This window comes from Pelodiscus sinensis, chromosome 1 (assembly GCF_052426305.1).
Source record: "Pelodiscus sinensis isolate ZL-2025 chromosome 1, ASM5242630v1, whole genome shotgun sequence".
In the NCBI taxonomy this organism is placed as follows: domain Eukaryota; kingdom Metazoa; phylum Chordata; order Testudines; family Trionychidae; genus Pelodiscus; species Pelodiscus sinensis.
This window is the reverse complement of record NC_143052.1, coordinates 159721430-159746837: the sequence shown is the minus strand read 5'-3', so window position 1 is coordinate 159746837 and position 25408 is coordinate 159721430. Positions and strand designations below refer to the sequence as shown.

The 25408-nt window shown below is 41.3% G+C and overlaps 1 protein-coding gene across 12 annotated transcripts in view; it reads right to left on the bottom strand.

Moving 5' to 3' along the window:
- Positions 1-5748: 5748 nt before the first annotated feature.
- BBX (BBX high mobility group box domain containing) overlaps positions 5749-25408 on the bottom strand; it is a 188961-nt gene continuing 169301 nt past the window's right edge. For 11 of the 12 annotated variants that reach the window (XM_075908083.2, XM_075908117.2, XM_075908073.2 and 8 more), the window contains 3 exons: positions 9890-10087; positions 8950-9139; positions 5749-7196 (listed from right to left, as the gene is read on the bottom strand). In XM_075908083.2, the coding sequence (XP_075764198.2) occupies positions 7109-7196; positions 8950-9139; positions 9890-10087 (476 nt within the window). In that variant the 3' untranslated portion in view covers positions 5749-7108. The remainder of the gene's footprint in view (positions 7197-8949; positions 9140-9889; positions 10088-25408) is intronic. The other variant, XM_089772998.1, reaches the window with a different exon arrangement.

Genomic DNA, 25408 nt, shown 5'->3' with positions numbered 1-25408 from the left:
GGAAGTTTCAGGTCCATGAAGAGTGGAGATTTGGACCTTAAAATAATCTAAATTTTTTCCAAACAATGGAGAGAATTGTGCGGACTCAATACAATCCAAATTTAAACAGGGCACAACCTGGCTGATGTCTAGAAGTGCCACCACAATATAAACCTTAAGCTATAGTCATCATCAGCATTACATTTTTAAATAAGGATCCATTTAAAAAATGAATAAATAAATCCCTTGTGGTCCTAGGGCTACAGATGAAGCGAGGGCTTTGTTAAGTAAAGATGATTTCAATAAACTGTCTCTGGAATGTAGATGAAATGTGCCACCAGGTATGGAAGATGAAATCTAAGAAAGCAGAGATAGACAAATGGCCTGATTCTTCACTTGGCTACTCCAGTTTTGCATTAGAGTAATTCCACTTGTGGTAATTCCATGATGCTTTACCAGCATTAGCCACAATAAGGGCCAGATCCAAAGCATGTTTAGCGCTTTAGGGGCCTTGCCATTGATTTCAATAGCACTGGACTAGGCCCAACAGCTTTTAAAACAAACTAAAAGCTCACCTTATCAAAATGAGCTGGTTTGAGCACATTTTCTGAGGAACGACGACACACCCAGGCAACATATTTTAGATCAACTACTGGAGTAGCTATATGATTGGTTTTAAAGAGAAATTATACTATGACACTCTAGGTTAGTTTACATTTTTAAATAACCTCTTTTCAAGGGACTAATAAGATTTTTCAGTTTAAAAACAATCTGAATTTTAGTAGAATTCATTCACTGCCAGAATAATAAATTACTGCATTAGTCACATTAAACAGGTACTTAATATCGAAGCAAGTGAAATATCAAAGAAGCTTAACTTTCTTAAAGTATTTATTTGCATCCATTAATTTAAAATGGGGAATTTACAAGTACATACTGGATACCTAAAATAGAGTGAATATAAAATAATCTGTTTGAAAGGTTGTTTTTAAATATTTTATTCAGTTTCATGATCACAGTTAATGTATTTTAGTATATTAGACACATGAATTAACATGTGCATTTTAAAAATATCAAATTAAGAATAAGTTTTTGAAGAAAGAAAGGCATTTTATAAATGTGATTATTAACTTTAACTACACACATCTAAGAAGGCAAGAGTTCTAGTAGACAAATTAATGGAAACAATTACTACAAGGCATGTTTACACCAAACTTTAGAGCAAATAAATCTAAATTATGGACCAGAAGTCAATGGAATTGTGTGTGTGAATAAAGGTTGAAGGATCAGGCCCTATGAAAATGGACAATAGAAATCCAGTCATTTTTCAACTGAAGGCAGACTGAAAGATCGGATGGCCAAAGCAAACTCTGTTTAGGGGTAGGATTTTCTAAAGCGGCTAAGTGAGTAGTCCAATGGGGTGTGTATTTCTTACTCACTTAAACACTTTGAAAAATCTTATCATATCATGTGATATGCAAAGGAAAAACTGAAACCGATGCAAGAAAAGATAACGATAGTGTGAGAAACCTCAGACCATCTTACAGTTGAACTTCAGAGTGTAAAATACTTAGGTAATAGAGAAAAAGTTGCAGGTCACTGGTCTGCATTAGGTACATTTCTTTGGTCACTTTCAAAGCTCCAGTCACTGGTGGTGAGGGTAGGGATATTGTTTTAGTTTTGTGGGTAAAAAAGTAGTAGGATTAGAGTGTTGTTTTAGGAGGCACGTTTAGCCAAGTAATTTCTATTACAGATTGTGAGGTAACATCTCTTTTCCCTCTGAAGCATATGGTGCTTCTACCTGACACTTAATTAGAAAACTACACTCTGAAAAAAATGTAATGAGTGTTAGTATTTGTTTTAAGTCCAATGTGAATTAAGGAGCCAATTCACAAAAACATCCACAGTCAGGACAGCACACACTTAACATTTAAGCATGTGCTGAAGAGTGGTGTCCTAAGTATGTACTTCATAAGCTTGAGTTTCCGGACTTTGCTAAATTAGGGCCTAAAATTGATTCTCCCCAGATTGCTGCCTTAAACTGCAGAGAGGCAAGTTGAAGGTACAGTGTGTCCTTGCAACTGTCTTCTTCAAAGATGTACGTTTCATTATTAGGAAATTAGCAGGGCTAACTTGGTATTTAACGTGTAAACCTTGTGGTGACGTTTTATTGCGGAATTCAGGGGAAGAGGCAAACTTTTCTGCCATAGCCTGAATGCATTAATTTACAGCTCTGTACGTCCTGAAATGATTTAATGTTCTGACAGTTGTATGAAAGAGTTATCTACATGTATAGGGTCAAGAAAATTAAGGCTGGAAATGTTACAAAATGCAACAAAGGTACCTAGGAACTCTACAATTAAACAAGCACAGCAAAGGGTATCTAATGGATAAAACATGGTTTTATGACATATGAGTTGCACAATTATGTTTTCAGGTGAAATCATGATCTAGTGAATGTGACCTACTACATATTAAAAGCAGCTTTTGGATTACTACATTTCCTTTGGGAATATCTGAAGTTAACCACCTGAGGAGCTCTACATTTTCTGTTGTCACAAAAAACATCTTATTGACCCAATAAGAGCTAAATGATGATGTCTGATAATCTATATGCACACGACACAAAAGTCAAAAGCATAACAATAATATAAATAGTACGGCTTTCACTGTATATTTTGCATTACACTGTTCCCTCTGTATATATATTGTTCTTGGAAATTAAAACACACCATGATATACAAATGGCATTGATGGCTGAATGGATTGCATAATGAGGCTCGAAAGCAAATGGCAGTCAACAAAATTAGCATTTTAGCAGAGGCAGCCCTATTAAAATTAGCATTCATAAGAGGTGGTGCAGCCAACCATCAAGGTACACAATAGCATCATGCAAACCCAATGAATCATTTTTCATCCTATTTTTTCTTTTACAGAAAGGAAAACCTCTTGCCTCCCCTTTGTTGCCATAGCTTCACCACACTGAGAAGAGGCCTTTTTCTTGAACACCCTTTTAACTATATCAACTCTATGGCTTCAAAGCATAGTCCAGAATTTGTCCAGTAGCTACACAGGAAGCACAGTTTAGAACTGGGGCACATTAATTCCGCATACTAAAAGATGTACTCTTTAGCATTAAAGATGCCATCCAGATTAACGTTTGCCCTTATTCTGGGCCAAGTTACAACTCTCTTGGGTTTCGACATGGATGCAAAGTAGCAATACACAGAGTCAAAGACTGCACAGTGCCTAACAGTTTCATGCTACATAGGGCAGACTGTCACTCAACTAAAAATAAGGGGGAAAATGGCAAAAGAGAATTTAAATATTAGCTAATATAGTTCTGTCAATCCCATGTCCCTGTTTCCCTTCCCAAACCAATGTTTATTTTTCATTTCAAAACTCATGCACTGACATTATCAATCGGGAATTGCAACTAACAAAAAATCCTTTGCTCATGACCTCAGGACACTGAATTAGTATAAAAGAGCATTCAATCATCTTAAATAAATATAATCTACATCCTGAATTACAGCACATTCAAGGGATAAATACTGCCATAATTACAACAGCATGATTTACTCTCCATACTGTTTTTGATCAATTTTGGTCTAATCTGGAATATAAAAAGAAGGTGGGGATCAGAACCTTCATCTCAAATGCTTTGCAGAACATTCTTCCCAAATTCATTTACAGTACTGAAACAATTAAAAAGACATTACAGTATTTTTCTCCCAGCTGCTTATGTCTGTAGCTTTAGCTACTATAATACACTTTGTATATCTCAAAACTACACATAAAATATCAAAGATCACCAAATAAATAAAAGAAAATGAAAACTGGAACAGTACTGCCTTTTACACTTGAGACACGATTCCTCGCTCCCATCAAGAATTCAGAGAGGACTGGGATAACTGCTTTTTGTTTTTTTAAAAACAAAGATTTATACACAGGTTCAGACCCTGAAATTAAGTTTAAATGAAAAAAAAAATCAACAGGCTTAGCTAAGTGAGAATGGGTTCAGTCAAGAAGGATACAACATAATCATAATAAACAAAACAGAAAAGCATAATATTTTGGTTTGCTTGAGAGATACATAAGGTGCAACAATTTCTTTTATAGAGGCATTTGTGGACACGTGTAAATGGGAGAGAATATTTGCTGGTATGCTGAATTACACACCACAGCAATATTATTTTCCAAAATAAATGAAACAGAAAATAACAGAAATTATAAAAACAAAAAACAAACCCAATACAGTAAAAAATGTTGGTCTGAAGTTTTCTTGTGCTAACAAATTTTGTTACCTGAAAATACTGATACCCCTTCTAGTAGATTCAGGGAAAATTCTTGCTACTGAAATCAAGACATTTCTCGAAGAGCCAACACAGGCAAATGCCTACTGAACTATAAAGCTTTGCAGGATTTCTGCTACTCTCAGTGCCTAATCGCTTAAAAATTAAGCATATCTACAAAAAGGTTTATAAGTATCTGAAAACAGTCATATCCAGTAAATTGACCCAAACTCACCCCCTCTCTAAGGAAAAGATCAAGATCAAGTAAGATATTGAATCACATAGAAAAAAGTAATGTTTTTTTGTTTCTTTTAAAAAGGTACCATTAATATACAGAAGTATCTTAAGAAACAATACTGAAATTTAAATTGAAGAATGATGGGGTGCTGTGGCAAAAAAAATATATCTATTCTAGTGGGTTTTAGAGAAATAAGTTAGTACCATTGTCAAGGTGAATAGCCTGAACCATAAAATATTTGGATTTCAGCTAATTATAATTTATAAAGTGGTCCAAAATTCTTAACAGCCACCTCACTGTGACCCAACAGTTTTAAATGTTGACAGTTTTTCTGTCTAGTTAAAATAATTTAGAAAAGGTTAATAAAATTTTATTAAAAATATTGCCATATGCTACAATGGCACAATTGGGAGCTTTTTACCAGTCTTATTTCTACCTGAATTTTAAAAAGCCTTTTATAATGCACCTATTACTATTAAACTTTATTTCTTTTTACTTCCCTTCCTCCAGTACATGCATCTTCGAGGGTGCTATTTTACATGTATTTTAATCACATTTCTCAAGCTACCTACTTTTGATCAACACTTTCATCATTTGTTACAACGTGTGTGGTATGTTGTATAGCAGGAGTTTTCAAACTCTGGGGCATGGCTTGTAAGGGAAGCCACTGGTTGGCTGAGAGATGCTTTGTTTACCTGCACCTCCACAGGTACGGACGATCGCAGCACCCACTGGCCAGGAACGGTGATCCATAGCCAATGGGAGATGTAATCACTCCTATCTGTGGAGGCACAGGTAAACAAAGTGTTTGGTGTCCAGCAAGTGGCTTGTCCTTACAAGCTACCACCAAAGTTTGAAACTCCCTGTTGTATATAGCATTTCCCAACATTGAAACTGAAGAATTGCACTTCTCTATGGCAACAAAAGGCTAAAATCTAGCAACTATTAATAGAGTTACTTTCCATATGGCTATTACATCAAATTAGAATTACAAATCCCCCCCCCCCCCCGAAACACATCAATTCAGTCAAGTATAAATAAGAATGCCTGATAGAACCATGTAAACTCTCATTATTTAAAGACTTAATTAAAAGAGCTTCAAACTCAACCTAATACTATCAAAACTTCAGCCAGTATGAAGAAGACTAATAGAAAATTATTGCTGGGATCCAATCTGGTAAATCTTTGTGCTATGGTGCAAAAAAAGTAGGGAAACACCTTGTGCTACGGAAGAAGTACCCTGTTGAATTTGTAGCTTTAGATTTATTTCTAGTAATCATTTTGCATCTGTTGGTAGGAAACAACCGCCTGGCTTATACAATATTTTAAGTCAATATAGTGAAGATATAATCCAAGTGATACACTTGGTGCTGGCTTCTGGGATGTATTTATGAGAGCATAATACATAAAGAAAACAAAAGTAAGGACAGGAACTGGCAGATGGATCTCTGCTGGATAGCCTAACTTTAGTCAAACATTATTCTTCAATCATGGTTTACCTGCAAACAACTTATTACTTTACCAAAACAAACTATAACTGGCTCTTTTTTATACAACCTACAAAGCCAAGTTAGACTGCGCATAGTAATTACAACAATTCCAGTGTCTGTAAAATGCAAAAGGTAGGTATATCAGTGTGCATGTATATTGAAGTCATGTCTTCAAGGTTTTCAGAATAGTGAAGTAATACTAAGGTCACTTCTGAACAATGTCATTTGTAGTACTGTTTTTGTTTATATGAGCATTTCACTCAGTCATTTAGACATCTATGCAAAATAACGGAACCCTCCAATGCATGAAAGACAAATCAATAATCTTCAGTGTTATTCTTTCCCATATGCCACTCCTTTTTCTAATGCAAACCATTCTGGTTATTCAATGCTAAATTAAAACAAACAAACAAACAAACAAAATCAAACACAGCCTGTCAGAATTTTTGCCAGTAAACTCTACCACTGTGGTGGCAAATATAAAAGTGCAGAACATCCGGACCACATGGTTGAGCAAACACCACTAACAATGGTACATCTGTCCATGCTGCCTTGAGTTCTCCATAACAGGTTTTTTTTTTAATTCCTTCTACAATATAAATGTAGGCATAACCTATTATATAAACCATCTTAGAACTTAAATCTTCATGTACAAAAATGACTAAGAATATCTAATAACTAGTGCAGTGCGTCAGTGTTTTTTTTTTTTTTTTGTATTTTTGTTTAGAATAACTAGGTATTATATGAAACTAGTTTCCATACCCTCTGGTTGGTAAAAGAGATGCTGTGTGAGCTACTGTAGAGGCAGCCTTTTTCACACACCTGTTCACTGTTTAAAAGCCTTCAATAGAAAGCAAGCTCCAGGATCATTCCATTTCTTTGTATTATTGGACAAATGACTCCACCCTCTTAGATTCTGGGTTCCAACTGGAGGAGACGTGGCCCAAGTTGCTAACTTCTGGCTTCAAGTGAAAACTGGGCCACTAACAGCAATAAGCACTTGTTTGCAGTCTATATTTTCCGTCGTATGGACTGACTAGCTTCCCTTGGTAAAGACAAGGCTAGGATATTAGGTAAAGCACAATGTTTTACAAGAAGATGGAGCTTCACTGGTCAGCGCAGGATATCAGCACTGGAGCCTGAGACATTTCTTTTGGCTGTCCATCACGTGGGAGAGGCGCTGCCCTCTGACTTCTGGAAAACACAAAACAAAACCAGAGAAAAACACCCATAATTATATGCTGAATATAATTTTTAAAACTAGAAAGGATGAAATGCCTGGATGGAGTTATTTAATTGTCTTATTCTAGAGCATCATAAATTGCAGCTGATGTCGCACTAATATATTATCTACATTGTGGCATGCTACTAGGATAGGAGTGGGGAGTAATTTTTAAAAGGGGGCCACTTAACAAATTTCTGAACTGACCCTGGGATACCCCACAGAAGGGGCAGGGTGGGGCCAAGAGGCTTCTCTTCCCCACAAACCCTGATTGGCCTGGAGGTGGAGAAGCATGTGAAGTTTTTGCTCCCCCCACCTCCGGCGCCTAGAGAGAATCGCCAGCTATTTTAAAACAGCTGGCAGTTTTCCTCTAGGCGCTGGGACAGGAGGAGATTTCATATACTCCCCTTGCCCCAGGCCAACCAGTCCTTCAACCCCTGCCTCCAAGTGCCTCTGGCGGGGGAAAAGGAGACTGTGCGCTCCCCTGCCCCCAGGTCTCAATCGGCCTGAGGGCGGGGGAGTGGCAGGGTGACCGCAGGCTGGGTCTACTGGCTTGGCAGGCCAGATCTGGCCCATGGAAGCACTCTTGCCCATCTCTATACTAGGACATAGTCACGGAAAATGCTCTCTGAATAGACTGCAAGCCAATGGGACATCTGATTAGGCCACAGAAGCACAACAGAAAATACACAGCTAAATGATAAATTACAGGCACACAAGCGTTGCTGTTCATATTGTGACACAGCTGGAGACCTGAGAAACAAAAGATTATTGTATACTTGTTCTTTTAACTCTTATGCTGCCACCGTGTAGGGAGAGAGGAAAGGTCTCTGCCTTCACAAAGAGCATAACTGTTGCATGTGGTGGAAAAGCCTGGTTAAACTGGCTGCTCTTCTCAATGACAGTAAAGAATGTTCAATGACAGTAAAGAATGTTCATATTTCTTGCAAGCAAAAACCACTTGGATGCCCTCTGCACGGTGTGTGCTTCTGCACTGTAAAGCACAACTGTGAGGGAATAAATGCCACACCTCCCCCACTCCCTTCTCAGCAAGTCGACGTTGCGCAATATGGTTCTTTTGGGATGCGTCTAGACTGCTTTCCTCTTCCAAAAGAAGAAATGCAAATGAGGAAAATGCAAATGCAAATGAAGTGCTGATTAGCATGTTTGCACGCTTCATTTGCATATCCTCTTCCGATCCTTTTTTCGGAAGAGGTTTAAAAAAAAATAAGCAGACTAGATGCAGTTCTTTTAGAAAAAAACCCCTTTTTTGAAAGAATCCTTCTTCCTCAAAAAATGAGGTTTACAGGGTTCTTTCAAAAAAAGGGTTGTTTTTTTTCCCCCAAAAGAACCGCGTCTAGACTGTTTTTTTATTTTCAAAAAAACCCCTTCCGAAAAAAGAATCGGAAGAGGATATGCAAAAGTGCGCGAACATGCTAATCAGCACTTCATTTGCATTTCTGTTTTCCTCATTTGCATTTTCTCTTTCGGAAGAAGAAAGCAGTCTGGACGCAGCCTTGGTGTATTATTAAAAGGCACTATGACTGGTAATTAAGCCAGTATGAACTTCACTTTACTAAAAAGTAAGCAGTCAAGAGAGAAGTAACGGTGAAAAGAAATGACAAAACCAATTGGACTCAGATGTTACATCTTTCACATTCATTTTGCATAAGTGGTGGTAAGCAGAATTCTGTCAGACAACGCAGGAATGAAGCATACACTGACCTGTGTACATTTTCCATTGCCGCTACTTCTGCTAGAGCAGCGAGGCTAAAGAATGCAGACACAGCTGGCATGCCTGGTGTAATACTATGTGTTTCCTCGGCTTCTGTGTTTCTAGAGCGCTCGTCGTTGCAGTCCGTCTCTGCACTTGATGTTTTCTGAAAACTACTCTGTGGTAGCTCCTTTTTTTCTTCTACAACAAAAGAAAAATTAAAAAACTTACAGGCAGCAGGGCAATAAAGTCAGTCATCAATATCTTGAATGGCTAGAGCTATGTACTGAACAGTGCTTAATATAGCGGGGGTAACATGCATTTTTCCATAATTAATTGGAGATTTTATCATCTGTGTATTCCACATTTACTTACTGGGGCACTCTGTCCTCTTCTAATGGCTAGATGATATAGGAGTGTATGAATCTGCTATGTGTTGTGATCTATCAAAATTGGATGTTTTAGTTCAGGTAGCAGAAGCAGCTCAAGCTTTTAAATCCAGAGGTCCCAAGTTCAATCCTCTTTGCTGACAACCCCACGAGGGACATCAGTTTACCCCTGTATTTATACACATTACAGGGTCAAATTTCAAATTTAACTGTACCCCCTGTGCAAGACATACTACCTTCACTTTACTGGATTGGTAGCATGGTATATTAGGAAAGGAAAACTAAGTTCCAACAGTCTCTGTATGCCCCTTCCACTCTCGTATAAGAGTTGAGACAGACTTTTTTTGACATCTAAAATTTTTATCCAACAATAAATTGCCTGTTTGGAGCTAATTGGTTTCCTAGGTGGTATGACCTAATTAGTACATGTGTTTTTACAGAATTATTTTTCCAGTACAGGCTTAGTACCTCTTCCCTATTAAGGATATGATTCTCTACTAGCTTACACCTCCGAACCACTCTTGACAAACTAGATTTATCATAAATTTACTCATCTCCTTACCCTGAGCCCCTCCTGCTGGTGACACTCGGCCATCTGCTGTCCGAACAAGATGCGTGATCTTAGTTTTCCTCGCTTTCCTCTTTTGGCTACCGACCAAGGGTTCGTGCAGCAGTGCTGGCTCTGGAGTATTTGGGACAGATACACAAGTTTTATTCTTCCGTGCAGGCTCAATGGTGTTTTTGTCTTCTGTGAGTATGGCTGCAAAAGGACAAGTCAATTACAATTGTAAGTGAAATGTAAAACAATACAATTGCTAACTATTAACACACATGACACTTACTATACTTGGGAATAGGACTGCATGAAATGTTCACGGTTCAAACCATGTTTGTGAACTGCATCCTGTATTTTGGGTTTGCAAGGAACAGTATTGGACCAGTTCTTTCAGGTTTCCTTGAGAGACATGTTTCTATTGTTTTAAAAGGATTTAGCGAGTGCAAACAGTTTCACTGTTGGGCTGCTGTATCCCCTTCACCCAATCTCCTTTGTTGGGCAAAGTATTGCCACTTCTTGCTGCAAGAGGACTTTTTTGGTGAGCGGTAGTCTGCTGTAGACGTGATACAACACAATACTTAGCACTCACAGTGCTTTTCGTCTTCAGAGGGAGTTAACTAATTAATGACCTCTGGGAGCTGGATAAGGATAATACCCACTTTACAGATAGGGGAACTGTCAGCAAAGATAGGTTAAATGATCAGTATAAAGTGAGAGTGTTGAGTCAAAGAAAAATTAGAACACTGGAATTCTCAACTTTCATTCTCAATCTTACTCTCTCCACCTACACTTTGCTGTCGGCTCAAATGGATAATATTGTTGCCCATTTAAAGAATAATAAATACACAAATAAGGAAATGATGAAAGGGAATTAAATAAGACTGGTTAAAAGGTAAACACGTAAAAGGAGAAAACAGACAAGGAATAAAATATTACATGAGAGAACTAGTGTATACCTGAATACAGACTTTGTCTACAGAACAACAGCTACAGCAGCATAATGACAGTGCTGCTGTTGTGCGGATGGAAGAGTTGTAAAATATGTCTACATTGCACAGTCAGAAGGGGTTTTCCCATCTCTGTACTTGTGACCTCTCCAAGAAGGGGTGGGGTGGGGGCTGTAGCTAGGTCAACATTCAAATTCTTAAATTGACATAGCTAATGGGTCGACCTAACTATTACACAGGGCACAACATTCTTCACTGCCCTGAGCAATGTAGCTAGGTCAATCTAGCTACAACCAGCTGGTGTCTTTCAACAGGAGCTCTCTCTCTTTCTTTCATGACTTGAAGATGTGCATACTGTATGCATTAGCACTTCTCAAGACCTCAGGGGGAAGTGCCAACAAATAATATCTAGATTTAGTTCACCCTAAAATCTGGTCTTCTAAAAATAATTCAGTCTGTTTGCATGTTTCTAGATTTGATAAAAGCATACAGCAGCTCTCATCTATCACTTCTTCTTATCAGAAGCTATTATCCTCCATGCATCAGTAATGTGGTGTTACTGCTGGGCAAGAGACAGGGGAAGAGCAGTAAGCAGATTGACCCACTATATGCAACAGCGAAATCTAGTGAATCTGGTAATTTAGATTTAGTGAAATCAACTGGGTTTGAAGACTCCACTTAAGTAATAATAGATATTATTAATTGACAGCCTCCTCTTTAGATGTCCTATTTTGTGTTTTATAAAGATTGATTTGTGTGCTAATCTAATGATTTTCTACCTTTGAATTACAAGTAATGTTTTGATTTGGTGACTTGATTTTAATTTGACCTTATTTTGAAACTGTACAATTTAATCTTTAGTTTAGAAGAGTTTACAATGGTTTAATCTTAATATGTTTTCTTGATTTTATTTTTGATTGTTAGCTTTAATAAAATGTATACAAAAAAACCCCAGAAAGAAGAAATAGGCAATGGTTAGAACAGACAAAGGAAGAGATTAAAAACCATTAGGAAAATAGGCAAAGGTGAAGGTTAAACAAAAAAGAAAGAGTAAAACGTCAGAACATAAGAACGGCCATACTGGGTCAGACCAAAGGCCCATCTAGCCCAGTATCTGTCTTCCGAAGTGACCAATGCCAGATGCCCAAGAAGGAGTGAACAGAACAGGTAGTCATCAAAGGTACGTCTAGACTTCATCCTTCTGTCGGCAGAGGGATGCAGATTAGACAGGTCGACATTTCAAAAGAGGCAGGGATTTAAATATCCTGTGCCTAAGTTGCATAAAAATGGCCGCTACATTTTGGCAACTCAGCACTTTGTCGGCAAAAAGTGTCAGTCTAGAGGGGGATCTGTCAAGAAAGAAAGCCTTTTTCGACAGATCCCTTACGCCTCCTGCAAGGAGGTTAACAGGATCTGTTGAAAAAGGCTTTCTTTCTTGACAGATCCCCCTCTAGACCGCCACTTTTTACCAACAAAGTGCTGAGTTAGCAAAATGCGACAGCCATTTGTATGCAAATTAGACACGGGATATTTAAATCCCTGCCTCATTTGCAATGTCGACCTGCCTAATCTGCATCCCTCTGTCAGCAGAGGCATGTAGGCTAGACATACCCCAAGTGATCCCTCTCCTGTCTTTCCATTTCCAGACCCTGACAAACAGAGGCTGGGGACACCATTCCTACCCATTTTGGCTAATAAATATTAATGAACCTAACCTCCATGAACGTATCTAATTTTTTTTTTTTTGGAACCCTGTTAAAATCCTGGTCTTCACAACATCCTTTGGCAAGGAGTTCCACAGGTTGACTTTGCACTGTGTGAAGAAAACGTCCTTTCATTTGTTTTAAGTCTGCTAGCTATTAATTTCATTTGGTGACTCCTACTTCTTAGGTGTGGGCTTAAGAAATAGTGAAATGTCATAGTTAGACACAAAGCTAAGTATCTGATTCTTTCCCCATGAATTTAAATCTGAATTTATTCTGTTGAATTTCTTCACCCTAGCCCCAGCCCCAAATCTATTCTCACCATCTGATCCATAAAGGCAAACCTTTAATAGGTATATGTGACTTCAGTTAACTCTTTTTCTAGGTTTCTAGATTTCTTAAAGTGACATCTACCTTCAAAATGTAATATTTACCACTCTGCGTTAGCAGAAAATTCAGGTTTGATGTTTCCCCTTGGTGGTTCTCGCCTGCCTAGCCTAAATGGAACACTGACACACAATGAAAGCAACTCTCTCTATATTAGGTACCCTCTTCCCATACCATTTTGTCAGCTCACAGGGCCATGGACAAACAGGATTATGGATTCACTTCAACACGATTAGGGATAGTTGCTTTTATTAATTTCTTTATGTCACCACTATTACAGGGTTAATACTGCCAAATGGTTACACAGCTACTGCAAGGTGACACATCAATAAGTGCAGGCAATGCATAAAAGAGTAACAGGCACTTAGAAATGCTTATGTCCCTTAAGTCTGCAGGGAGTCCCGTCACCATGCACCAGGGTTGCAGTGGACGTGGCTCCAGCTGGGGGAAATCTGGGCACCCTCAAGGTTAGGGACCAGACTCCCAATGTTCTTATACTTTAGGGCTTCGTCTACACTGGCCACGATTTCCGGAAAAGGGATGCAAATCAGGTAAGTCAGGATAGGGAAATCCGCGGGGGATTTAAATATCCCCCGCGGATTTAAATAAACATGTCCGCCACTTTTTTTCTGGCTTGGGGAAAAGCCGGAAAAAAAGCATCTAGACTGGCGCGATCCTCCGGAATAAAGCCCTTTTACTTCAAAGTAGGAATAAGAGATCCTCTGGAAAAGGGCTTTATTCCGGAGGATCGCGCCAGTCTAGACGCTTTTTTTCCGGCTTTTCCCCAAGCCGGAAAAAAAGCGGCGGACATGTTTATTTAAATCCGCGGGGGATATTTAAATATCCCCCGCGGATTTCCCTATCCTGACTTACCTGATTTGCATCCCTTTTCCGGAAATTGTGGCCAGTGTAGACGTAGCCTAGCTGTTTACTGAGTGTGCGTGCACTGGCTCAATGCCACTTCCAACATTCCCACGGAGCTGAAAACCGAGGTCATGTTATTTATCCCATATACGGCTCTCATCTAGAAAGCATAGGGCTGTGGCTGATGAAGGCCCTCTGATAAAGAACACCTGGTATTTCTGCCTGCAGGGTTCATGCCTAGAGGAATAGAAATGTAACCCCTGCAGGCCTACACATGGCTTACACTACACACATCCAGTAAGTCAGCCACAGTAGCACTACTTGCTCTCCACTGGGATGAAAGTCCCTGAAGAACACAGGGCTTAAAAAAAACTGAAGTGGTGATTTTTTTCAGCCTGGTTAAGCTTTTCTGAATCTGGCCCCTTAGGTTATTGCTGGACTCGAAATAGCGCATTGGGAACACAGGCTGAACCTCCAAAAGCTGGGACTCCGCTCTGGCAACATCCGTGGTCCAGCAGGGCTCGGATGTTGCTAGATCAGAGAGCTTCGGTGCTCAGGAATGAGAACCGGCTGGGAGCCCAGTTCCCAAGGAACCCCAGACAGGCAGGGAAGCAGCAGGACTAGCGAGCCCTGTCCCCAGGGAGTGCTGGCTGGGCGGGGCAGCAGTGGGGCAGCCAGTGGCAAAAGCGGGGCAGCCGGCAAGCCCCATCCCCAGGGATTCCCAGGCAGCTGGGGAGCTCCATCTTTGGGAAGCCCCAGTGGGCTGGAGCCCAAGTCCAAGCCCTGCAGGCTGGAGGCCAGTGGCTGTGGGGCTGGAGCGGAGCCAGCCACAGGAAGGGGGAGCATCCTGGAAGGCAGAAAACCTCCCCATATCTGGCAAATTCCCTCATTCGCGATGGTCAGGTCCCCAGGATGCTGGACCAGGTAGTACAGTGCCTCAGAGCTCCTGGGGCAACTCATGCATGAAGAACAACAAGCAGATTTTCTGCCCAAGCATCCTGCCCTCAGGAGCAGCATGGCACTGCTATGCCTTGTCATGAGGCGCATGCACCTATCTCACTGCCAACCAGTGCTGAGCTGATGTTGGGGATCATGACTCATCTTTACTGTAATATAAGAACAGCCATACCAGGTCAGACCAAAGGCCCATCTAGCCCAGTATCCTGTCTTCTGACAGCGGCTAACTCCAGGTGGCCCAGAGTGAACAGAACAGGTCATCATCAAGGGATCCTTCTCCTATCATCCATTTCCGGCCCCTGACAAAAAGGAGTTAGGAAAACCATTTCTACCCATTCTGGCTAATAAGTATTGATGGAACTAACCTCCATGAATTTATCTAGTTCTTTTTTGAACCCTGTTATAGTTTTGGACTTCACAACCTCCTCTGGCAAAGAGTTCCATAGGTTGACTGTGCGTGGTGTGAAGAAAAACTTCCTTTTGTTTGTTTTAAACTTGCTCATTATTTTCCGTTAGGTGACCCCTAGTTCCTGTGGTAAATAACAGAATTTCCTTATAATTGTGGCAGTGCTGGCAACCATTGCATGGCTGGGGGGAGAGGTGAGAGAGTTCTATTGGAGTAAATAACACTTTCTTATTTCTTTTCTCCACACCAGTCATGATTTTATAGACCATTGTCATATTCCCTCTTAAATCAATTATTTTCCAAGCTAAGTCTCAGTCTTATTATATTTCTACGTATGGAAGCTGTTCCATTCCCCATATCATTTTGTTGTCCCTTTTCCAATGCCGATATATATATTTTTTTGGGGTGGAGCGACCACATCTGTACCCAGTATTCAAGATGTAAATGTAACTATGGTTTGGTATAACAGCATTTTTTCTTGTTATCTATCCCTTTCCTAAAGAGCCCTAATATTCTGTTAGCATTTTTGACTGCCACGGTGTCCAGAGTGGATATTTTTGAAGAAAGAGCCACAATGACTTCAAGATCTCCTTTCTGAGTGGTAACATCTAATTTGGACCCCTTCATTATATATATAGGTTCTCCAATGTGCACCCTTTCCCCTTGATCAACATTCAATTTTCTTTGCCATTTTGTTGCTCAGTTCTACCCCCTTTCCAGTGCAGTGATTGGGAGTAATCCGTATCTTCCCCACAAGCACCCTCCTTACGGTCACCACAGTCACTGTGCCTGACAGCGACTAGGAAGGTGATGAGCTATTGTCTTCCCATTCTCATGCCCAATTACTTAAAACCACTGCTTTATTGGAATTAAGAAATTAAAAAAAAAAAAAAAAAAGCTTTCATATCCAAAGAAAAAATAGCTGGTATGAGCAATACCACATACAAAATGACTATGAGGTGACAAAATCCAAATAAGTGTGCAAACTGTGCTAATACATCCCTTAACCCCGCAACTGCAGAATTTGCTATGGAATTTAGCCTTGCTGCAAGAATTGGGCTCCAGAATTCAAACTTGCATTGCAATCACCCACTACCACGGCAGAACTCCCCACCCCCAAACATGTGAGATATGGAGGAGAGGGGCAAAATTGGTTCTCATGGATGGGTACGAAGACATTGAAGTCCTGCAGGACCCACTCTCCGGCCTCCCTGTTCTAAAAGCAGCAATGCTACCAGCACTGCCACAATTATGCCTGTGCTGCTGCTGCTGCTGGTGGCGGTGCTGCTTTTAGAGACGGGTGGGCTAGGGCGATCATGTTGTATGCGGTGTGGGAGGACTATTATTTAAATCCTGATCCCTTTCCACCATGCCCACTCCCACAGCTCAGACACTGTTTGTTGAATTTTTATCCCATTCCTACTATTATTGAAGCGGGATCCCAGTCTTGGTACAAAGTAGAGCTTTTGCAAAACAAACAAGCAAACAAATTAATAATAAATAACCCCCCTCAAGAGTTTCAGATTACAAGTAATGGAGAGGGACATGCAACAAATTCCATGAATGGTAACGGTGATGATGGTGTGTGTGTGTGGGGGGGGGGGAGATTGCAAATATTTGCAGACCCCTGCTATAGAGAGAAGCCTGCCATATGACAGAGGACCAGAAGCAGCCAATGCAGGAATTCTCCAACTTCTGAATACCTGAGTGAAAATTAAGAGCATGTTCTCTGACTTTCACTGTCTTGTGCTGATTGGTTGTTTGTGCCAATCTTTCTGCTTTCTCTTAATAATCTCTTCTCATCAACTTCATCCTACACTAGTTCCTCTTACTCCTTTTCCTTCCACTTACTTTCCAGATAGCTGATCCCCGTCTAAGTAACCAACCCTTCACTCCAAAATAAAATAAATGGAATCAACATGACATTTGCCACCATTCCATTGTTCACTGTATTGTGTTCTAAACTTCCCCCCACCCTGTGTCCATTCTAATTACACAATGCTGTCTCACTGTTTTCCTTCTACTCTCCTGTCTGTATTTATATGTTTGGTCTTCTTTTAGATGGTAAGCACTTGGGAGTCAGGGGCAGTCTTTCTATTCTGTGTTTGTACAGTACCTAGCATAACAGGGTTCTGTTCTCTGACTGGCACTCCCAGGCACTATTCAAGACAATACAACAACATATATTACACAAATACACACACGCTTTTCTAGATCTTATGGCTGCCAAGAAAACATTGAAAACATGAACTAAGAGTGAAATGAAACATTATTTTGTACTGAGAAGTGTAAACTGCCCTCAGTTAATCTCCATGATGATGTTACATCTCTAAAACCTAAACGCAAGTGTTTACATTTCAATCTGTCTAACTTATTCACGGCTTATTTTTTAGCTGAAACATCCAGCTAAAGGTCATATCTCACAATCACAAATTACCTCCCATGCTTTACCAGGTGCCACGCAAGCTCCAGCTGTCCCTGTTATTAAAACATCCAGTTTTCCCCACTTTCATTTTTTTTATGCAGGTGTGTATTGTCAGTGCAAAAAAATCTGTGACATGCAGAAAACGAGGCCAGCTCTAATCAAGATTTTATACCAAATTAAACACAGTGGGAAATTTCTCATTATATATTTGATTATTTACATTAAAATAAGAGACTTTTAATTAAAGCTGCTACAGATTTTCCAGTTTACTACATCAGAATGATACAAGAGATGCAAACTGTCCTTTAAAAAGTAAACTAGTTAAACACCATGTTTTACCGCTTAACCATGGAGCAGCTCCCTACCTGTATCACACCACGGGTGGGTGAGGGGCTGCTGCAGCCTGGCAGGACTGTTGGTTAACCAGTTATTGGGTAAGCATCACCCGATAAGGGTCCCTGGTAATGGGAGAGCAGAGCTGCCTGCTACCTGGCATGTTTCCAGGTGGCAGATAGGAGGCAGCCTCTCTTGTGAGAGGTCTGCTGCAAAATACGCACGTCTCATCGTGCTAATATGCAGCCATGGACCAGTGGCAGCAATGCTACCAGGGTGTGATGGAACATCAGTTGGCATCCGTTGTACTGATAAAAAAAAAAAAAAAATCACATGTTCCCAATGACGGCGTTGTGACATGGTGAGTGTAGCCTGCCATTAAATAAGGCTGCCGCCTCCACTGCCTTGTGGGTTCGCCTGGGAGGGTGGAAGGCTAAAGGAAGAAACTCCAGAAAGAAAATCCCTCACTGCCTTGCGAGTAGTTTCGGAAGAATCAAAGACTACGGGAGTAAACCCAAACAGAAAATCAGGAGCCCTAAGGCAGCTAGCAGGAAGGACACGTCCAATCTGTTTTCCGGCATCTCCTACAATCAATCCAGTTCCAAACATATAGACTTTTGTCTTTCCTTTGGGCTTAACTGGAAGGTTCGAGAGGGGGATAGAGTCCTTGGGCAATGCATGATCTCCAGATTACCTGCCCAGGAAATGCAGCAGAAGACAACATGGAGAGGACACTTCATCCTTGTTGTTAAGCATGGTCATAACACAGAAAGTGGCAGATACCAGTTATAAGCCTTCCTAAATGGGCGAAGAGGAAGACGCCAGGGGTCACTTTTGATGGTGGGAGGAGTCATCACACTCCACTGGTCAGCTACCGCTCGCCTTAAGCCGGGCAGTCCCCAGACAATTAGGTGCTGACCCACCACGACTGCCCGTCTCATTGGGTGTATGGGACTAGACCAAAAGTAAAAAAGCAGACAAAAATCATGTACCTAGCAGTAATAGAAAAACCTCAAATTTCAGACTGGGAACGTGAAACGAAAGAACCACGTGTCCGATGATATGACCATAATCATCAGAAAATCTGTGCTACTAGACCAACAACTCATCAGGTTGAACATCGACATTGCTGCCCTACAAGAGACTAGATCTGTCGATTATAGATCCATAAGAGAGTCCCACTATACCTTTTTTTGGCAAGGAAAACATAGTGATGAAAAACGCCTGTATGGAGTTGGTTTTGCCATTTGCAACTTGCTGCTCAAGTCAATAGACATGCCTAGTGCTGTATCCGAGCGCATCATGACTCTTCGACTATTCACTGAATCAGGCTACGTCAACATCATCAGTGCTTACGCACCAACTCTGACAACAAATAGCGCAGATAAAGATCACTTTTATGAGAGCTTGCATAAAGTAGCTGATTCTCTCTCATCAGGTAACCAACTTTTCATTCTGGGAGACTTCAATGCAAGAGTACTTCATCATGGCCTATTTGCCTGGGACATCATGGCACTGGAAAATGAATGAGAATGGCCAAGGGCTACTTGAATTTTGTTATATTAATGAACTCTGCATAACAAACACCTTCCCTGGAAAAGAATGCCACAAAGTTTCTTGGCGCCACTCGCGCCAAGAAAGGACCTAAACTGTGTAAAGTCCACATGTACCTATCATAGTGCTGACTGACATGGACCACTCCCTCATTGTCAGTAAAACAAAACTAAAAGCGAAAAAATTCCATCAAACCACAGTGAACAGAAAGCCAAAAATTAACTGTGTGAACACAAGGAATAGTGGAGACTTTGCCAAAGCCTTTGCAAAAAAGTGAGAAGAGAATGCACATGTAGAATCAGTTGAAGAAACGTGGCAAACTTTTCATAGTGCTATTTATGAAGCAGCCCCCCTCCTCTGACCTAAGCACGGAGCTGCCACAGCTGGAGAAGAGGCACAGCTCTCTGCTGGCCCAGAATAGAGCTGCTATGGCACCTCAGCTCCCCAGCTGGTGGGCAGGGGTGACACTCTGTGCCCTTGCTCCGAGGCCCTGCCCTCTCCTGAGCCATCTTTCAATATTCGCTCAATTACGTCAGTTTTGAGGCCTGTGCTTGATTTGGTGATTCTGCCTCTTTTCTGTCTGGTTTGATGAGAAGAAATCTGCTGCAGCTCCAGCCGGCGCAGCCAGGGGAGGGGGTGCATGCCCCCCCCTCACTGAGACAGGGCCAGCTTTGTCTGCTCCTTGTGCTCTCCAGCCAGAGGGAGGAATGCGGCAAACTCTGCACTTTCCCCTCGCTCCCTGATGAAGGGGAACAGCCTGAAATGTCCCCATATGAATGGGGAGGAAGCTTCAGCCCCTCCTTCCTCCCTAAAGGCTGGCTTAGGGAGTGGGAGGCTCAGGGCTGGCACAGACCTGGAGCAGGGGGCACATCTCCAGCCAGCCCCTTTCAGCTACCTGGTGATTCTCTCTCTCTCCTGTATGGTTTCATGAGAAGCAATTCCATTCAGGCACATCCCATTGTCCTGCTGTAACCGCCACTGGGTGGATTTGAACCTGGGACTTCTGAAGCAGAGTATAGGAGCCTCTACCCTCTGAGCTAAAAACCAGCTGGCTCCCAGCCCATGCTGTAGAGGTCTCTTGATCTTAACTGTTCCTGTGGTCTAGGCACCACTTGCATTGCTCAGTAACCACACTAGATGTGTGGGTTACATACTTCCCCTAGGTGAGGACGCACGTCCCGAGCTTCCGAGACCCAGTTGAGATACCGACGAGACCCCACTTGTAACCACCACCAGGTGGATTTGAACCTGGGACCTTAGGAGCTGACAATAGGAGCCTCCACCCTCAGGGCTAAAAGCCAGCTGGCTCCCAGCCCATAGTGTAGAGGTCTCTTGATCTTAACTGTTGCTGTGGTCTAGGTACCATTTGCATTGCTCAGTAGGTGTATGGGTTACACTGCCACAACCAAGCCCTTACATAGGTTTAAAGTTACAATAAGAGGAAACTGTATACCAGATTGGTAGTCCCAGTTCTTACTGGTTAGGAGGAGTTCTTGAACACACACTCTCATTCTCTCAAATGTATAGCAGAATACCACTGATGACATAACATTTCTTTAGCACTGATTGCTTCACAGCTGGGGATGGTCTATGCAAATATAGCAGAAGTAGGCCATGCAGGTAAGAACGCAGCGCACAGACAAAATAACATCAGTACATGCAACAGGGCAGGGAATGAAAAGGGGCCCCATGGATAAGCTCCAGAGAGAAGGAATGAGCACAGAGGAAATGGGAGAATTGGAGGAGTAGGACTGCATTATCGGAGGAATTGCATAAAATGGGTCAGGACTCAGACTGGGATGAACTGAAGAGTCTTGCAATAGAATCTGAAGAGGTTCAAGGAGTCAATTAAATAAAAGGACCCTCCATGCAGTAGGGTCAATATGGAGGAAGAATCTCCTATCCATTGGTGAATGTCCAAATGGGTATGGGAAGATAAGAGGAAAAACAATACTTAATGAAAAGCTTGGTCAACAAGTTGGACTCTGATTCTGCACAACTTGATCACTTGAAAATTCCCATGGGAATTTTGGGAGTGCTGGAAATGCAGATCAGACTCCTCAAACTGAAACAGAAATGATTTTGGAGAGCTCTAAGGGGCTAGGTGGAGGGAGGGACAAATGCATGGTGGAACTTGAAGAGTAGGAGGATGATTTTTCTGAAGAATTGGAAGTCAGTAAAGATTTCTGAAGATGGAAGGTCGGTGAGGGGGGTGTATTCTTCGGTGCTGGTGTGGAAAAAAGGTCACCTTTTGGACAATCGTAGTTCACACAACTGAGACACAGGGAAATCATTAAAACCAGTGTTACTCCAGTCAGGAGGCAATGAAATGAGAGGAGACGTGATTAAGAATTTTGGCAAAGGAATATTCAAGGCTACGTTTGCTACAGGGCGGATGGAGACAGAAGCAGCCAACATTAGAGAGCTGTGGCACATGAAAAGAATTCAGGATCCATTTCAATAACTCAGCTCCTAATGCTAGAGAGGAAGGTAAGATTTGAGCAGAGGAGGCGGAAGGGTTATTAGAGCAATTAATCAGCTTTTCAAAATATAGAAATGAGGGAAGATATTGCCAGAGCCAGAAGCTGGTGAATTTGAAGCAGACAAAGTGAAACAAAGGGCCAAAAGAGTGAAACACACACAGAATTGAGTATCCTCTGCATGAAAGCATTACCCAAGAAGAGTTCAGAGAGAAGGTGGCCAGAAACCTGGAATGAGTAATGTCCTAGTACCTTTTTCCGGGAACATATAAGCACAAAAAGGAGAAGCTTAATCTGCTGACAATTTTGTGGAATAGATTATTTTTCTGATACTGGAATGAACCTACAGACAATATTAACAATAGTTCATTTTAAATTAGAAGTGTTTATACAGAAAAACAATTTAGCATGTAGAATTCCCCTTCCCCTTTGATGGCTACTGCATGCCACTTGATTAGATAGTATAGTGCCTGATCCCATATAGTGCCTGATCCAACTCCCACTGGAGGTAATGGGATGCTTCCTATGGACCTCAGCAAATGCTGTATCATTCTCCTCCAACATGAAAGAGAGACACCGGTGTAGTTGAAGAGAGAGATGATGACATGAAAAGTTGACTATATACACGCAGAGTAGATGTTTGGAGGAGAAAGATGCTATTTTTAGAGTCAGAACTCTTTTGTTTCAGTGACAAAAGTAAGATTTTATTAATTGGAGAGCTAACACAACTCTAGGCTGGTGGAGGGAGGTGGGGAATTGCGTTCGGAGTATGCAGTACCTCCTGATATTCCAACATATCCGATAATCCAGCACCACCTAGGTCCCAAAGGTGCCAGATTATCAGAAGTCTACTGTATTTATATTTCAGTTTGGATCACCATACTTATAAATAAAGAGAAAAGCAGTATAACCAAGAAACAAACTTTTAAACTGTGAAGTGTTGAGGTACTTTGGTTGGGAAGTTCCTGTCATTAGTCAACGTTTTCAGTTTGATATGATAGTAAGGAATCATACAAAGTCACAGCACTATGCAAAAAAAGGCCCGTTCTCAGGTAGTACCCATTGTTGGTAAATGTAGCTTACATCTGATCCAATTTAATAACAACTGGTTGATAAAAGTTAAATAACTTCAACAGAGTAGGCCAAATTAGTCACACAAGTTCAAACCTTCTGCAGTCCATTCAGTTGCATTCACATTTTTGAGTCCAGAATTTGTCCTGCTAGGTTTGCAGTCTTTAAAATGGCAAGCCAGGATGCTAGAATTACATGGGAAGTTATTCTATAGTAAAAGCTATTCTCATCTACAAGTTTTTTTTATATCTCTAACAACAAAAGAGCAGATAAATTTGCTCTCTGTACTTTGGCTTGGTATTAATCTACTGTAAATGTTAAAGGGGGCAGAAGTGATACCAGAAATACAGTTAGTCAGCACCACAGAACAGTTTCAACCTCTGATTTCCATGAAGGCATTATTTTCTTTGACAGGATTTGATATTTGTCCTTTTAAGAGCGAGTTGCCTTTATTTACAGCAACATCTCATGCCATCCCGCTCCCTCCCTCCAGAGCTAGAAAGAGCAGGAGCATTTGGTGTGCCTAGGTAAGCACGATCCATGCACTTTTGTACAGAAAAGGGTAACTTGTGGCACCTGACGTACACTGAAGAGTGCTGAGTGGCAACAAGGAGAGTAGAAGAAAGCCTCAGAATGAAGACATGACCCAAAGCAAGAGAGACACCAATTGATAAATATAAGTTTTCCAGAAGTGGTGTGGAGCTGGTGAATGGCAAAATTCCCATTGATGTCAATGGGGTTAAGGCTCCAGCAGGCCGAATATCGGTGCGGAGCTCTATGCTAGCAGATCCTGATGAAAGGCCAAGGCCTAAAAGATGAAAATTGCTTCTGAAATGTCCAAAGGGGTGATTTCAGCTAGGAGGTTATCAGGATACGTGTCACCTTATAAAACAGTATAGAGGTTTATACTGCCATTCTAAATCTGCATCTTATATCAACACTGCATAGGAAAGTACCGCTCAGCTGTGTCAAGAGAGATTGCTGAGCAGTACAGCACAGAAGCAGTGACTATGAATGTGACAGAAATAGGTTATAAGCATTGCAAACATTACACAGAATGAAGAATGTGTTTTGTTTATGATCCTCTTTTTACTATTCCTTCTAATGAGCACATCACAACATTGAAACAGCCCCCTCAGAGGGTACAGGTTTCACGAAAATGTCTGGTTTCTAATGGAAACTCAAGGACCTGGACTTCAGTGACAGAGAAAAGAACCTCTCCTCTGTCCCCTCATTCTGGGTTCTAGGATTTCCACTTCTCTCGTTCCTTCTCATATAGCCAATGGCAATAGTCACTAGAACATCCTTCTTTACAAAAATTGTTCTCTGTCTTGGACTGCACATTTCCCTACAAATCTCTCTTGATCTGATACATCTGTTGGCATCAAAACAAATGACTACAGTGGCGCAAAAGCGAAAACAGGTCATCTTTATGACCTACTATGGTCCAAGAGCAAAAGTCTTTTGAGTCCATGAAAAATTCCTTCATGTTAATCTAGTTAGTTGGTTGATGGGTTGATTACAGATGCAGTTTGTATTGCCGGTGATAATACTAGCATAGGATTTTGAAAATTACCTCGGGAGGTTGTGGAATCTCTGTCATTGGTGGGTTTTAAGAACAGGTCAGACAAACACTTATGATGGATGGTCTTGATCATACTTAGTCCTGCCTTAGCGCATGAGGTAGATCAGTGTTTCTCTACTTTTTTTTTATAAAGTACCTCTTTAAAAAAAATTATAAGTCTCATTGGAACTGCCGCAGCCACACGCTTTTCCCGCCAGGTGCTGGGGCGCATGCACAGAGCATCTGTTAACGTCCGGGCGTGCGGTTCCGAACGTTCAATTTGACAGGCATGTGTCGCAACCCCTTAACCAATCCCTTTTGAAAGGCAAAATCCTGGACACTTTTTGCCAAATTTCAGTTCTGTTGACATACCCCCTGAGACTTCTCTCGCATACCCCTAAGGGTACTCGTACCACTGGCTGAGAAACACTGGACTAGATGACCTACTGAGATCCCTTCCAGTCCTATATTTCTAAGAACCAAAGCTCTTGTATTCAAACAAACAAATACTAAGATAATATCAGGCTCAGAGACCAGCAGACAGGTATCACTCTGTTATCAGTAGAAGCCAAGGAACAAGCCAGTCATGGAGATCAAAGAATCTTTCAATCTTACAGGCAGTCCCTCTTAGGGATGTAAAAACATTATGTTTAGCCAGTTTAGCTGCTCCTGCCCTGCCCTTCCCCCGCCCCGGCAAGGCTGCACCCCTTCCCAAGGATGGGCTGGAGTGCCCTCCTCTCCCTGTTTGCCCTCTCCACCACCGTTCCAGCCTGGCCAGAGCAGTTCCCTCCTGCAGGGCACTCGGGCCTGCCACAGACAGGGGCTGCTCTGGAT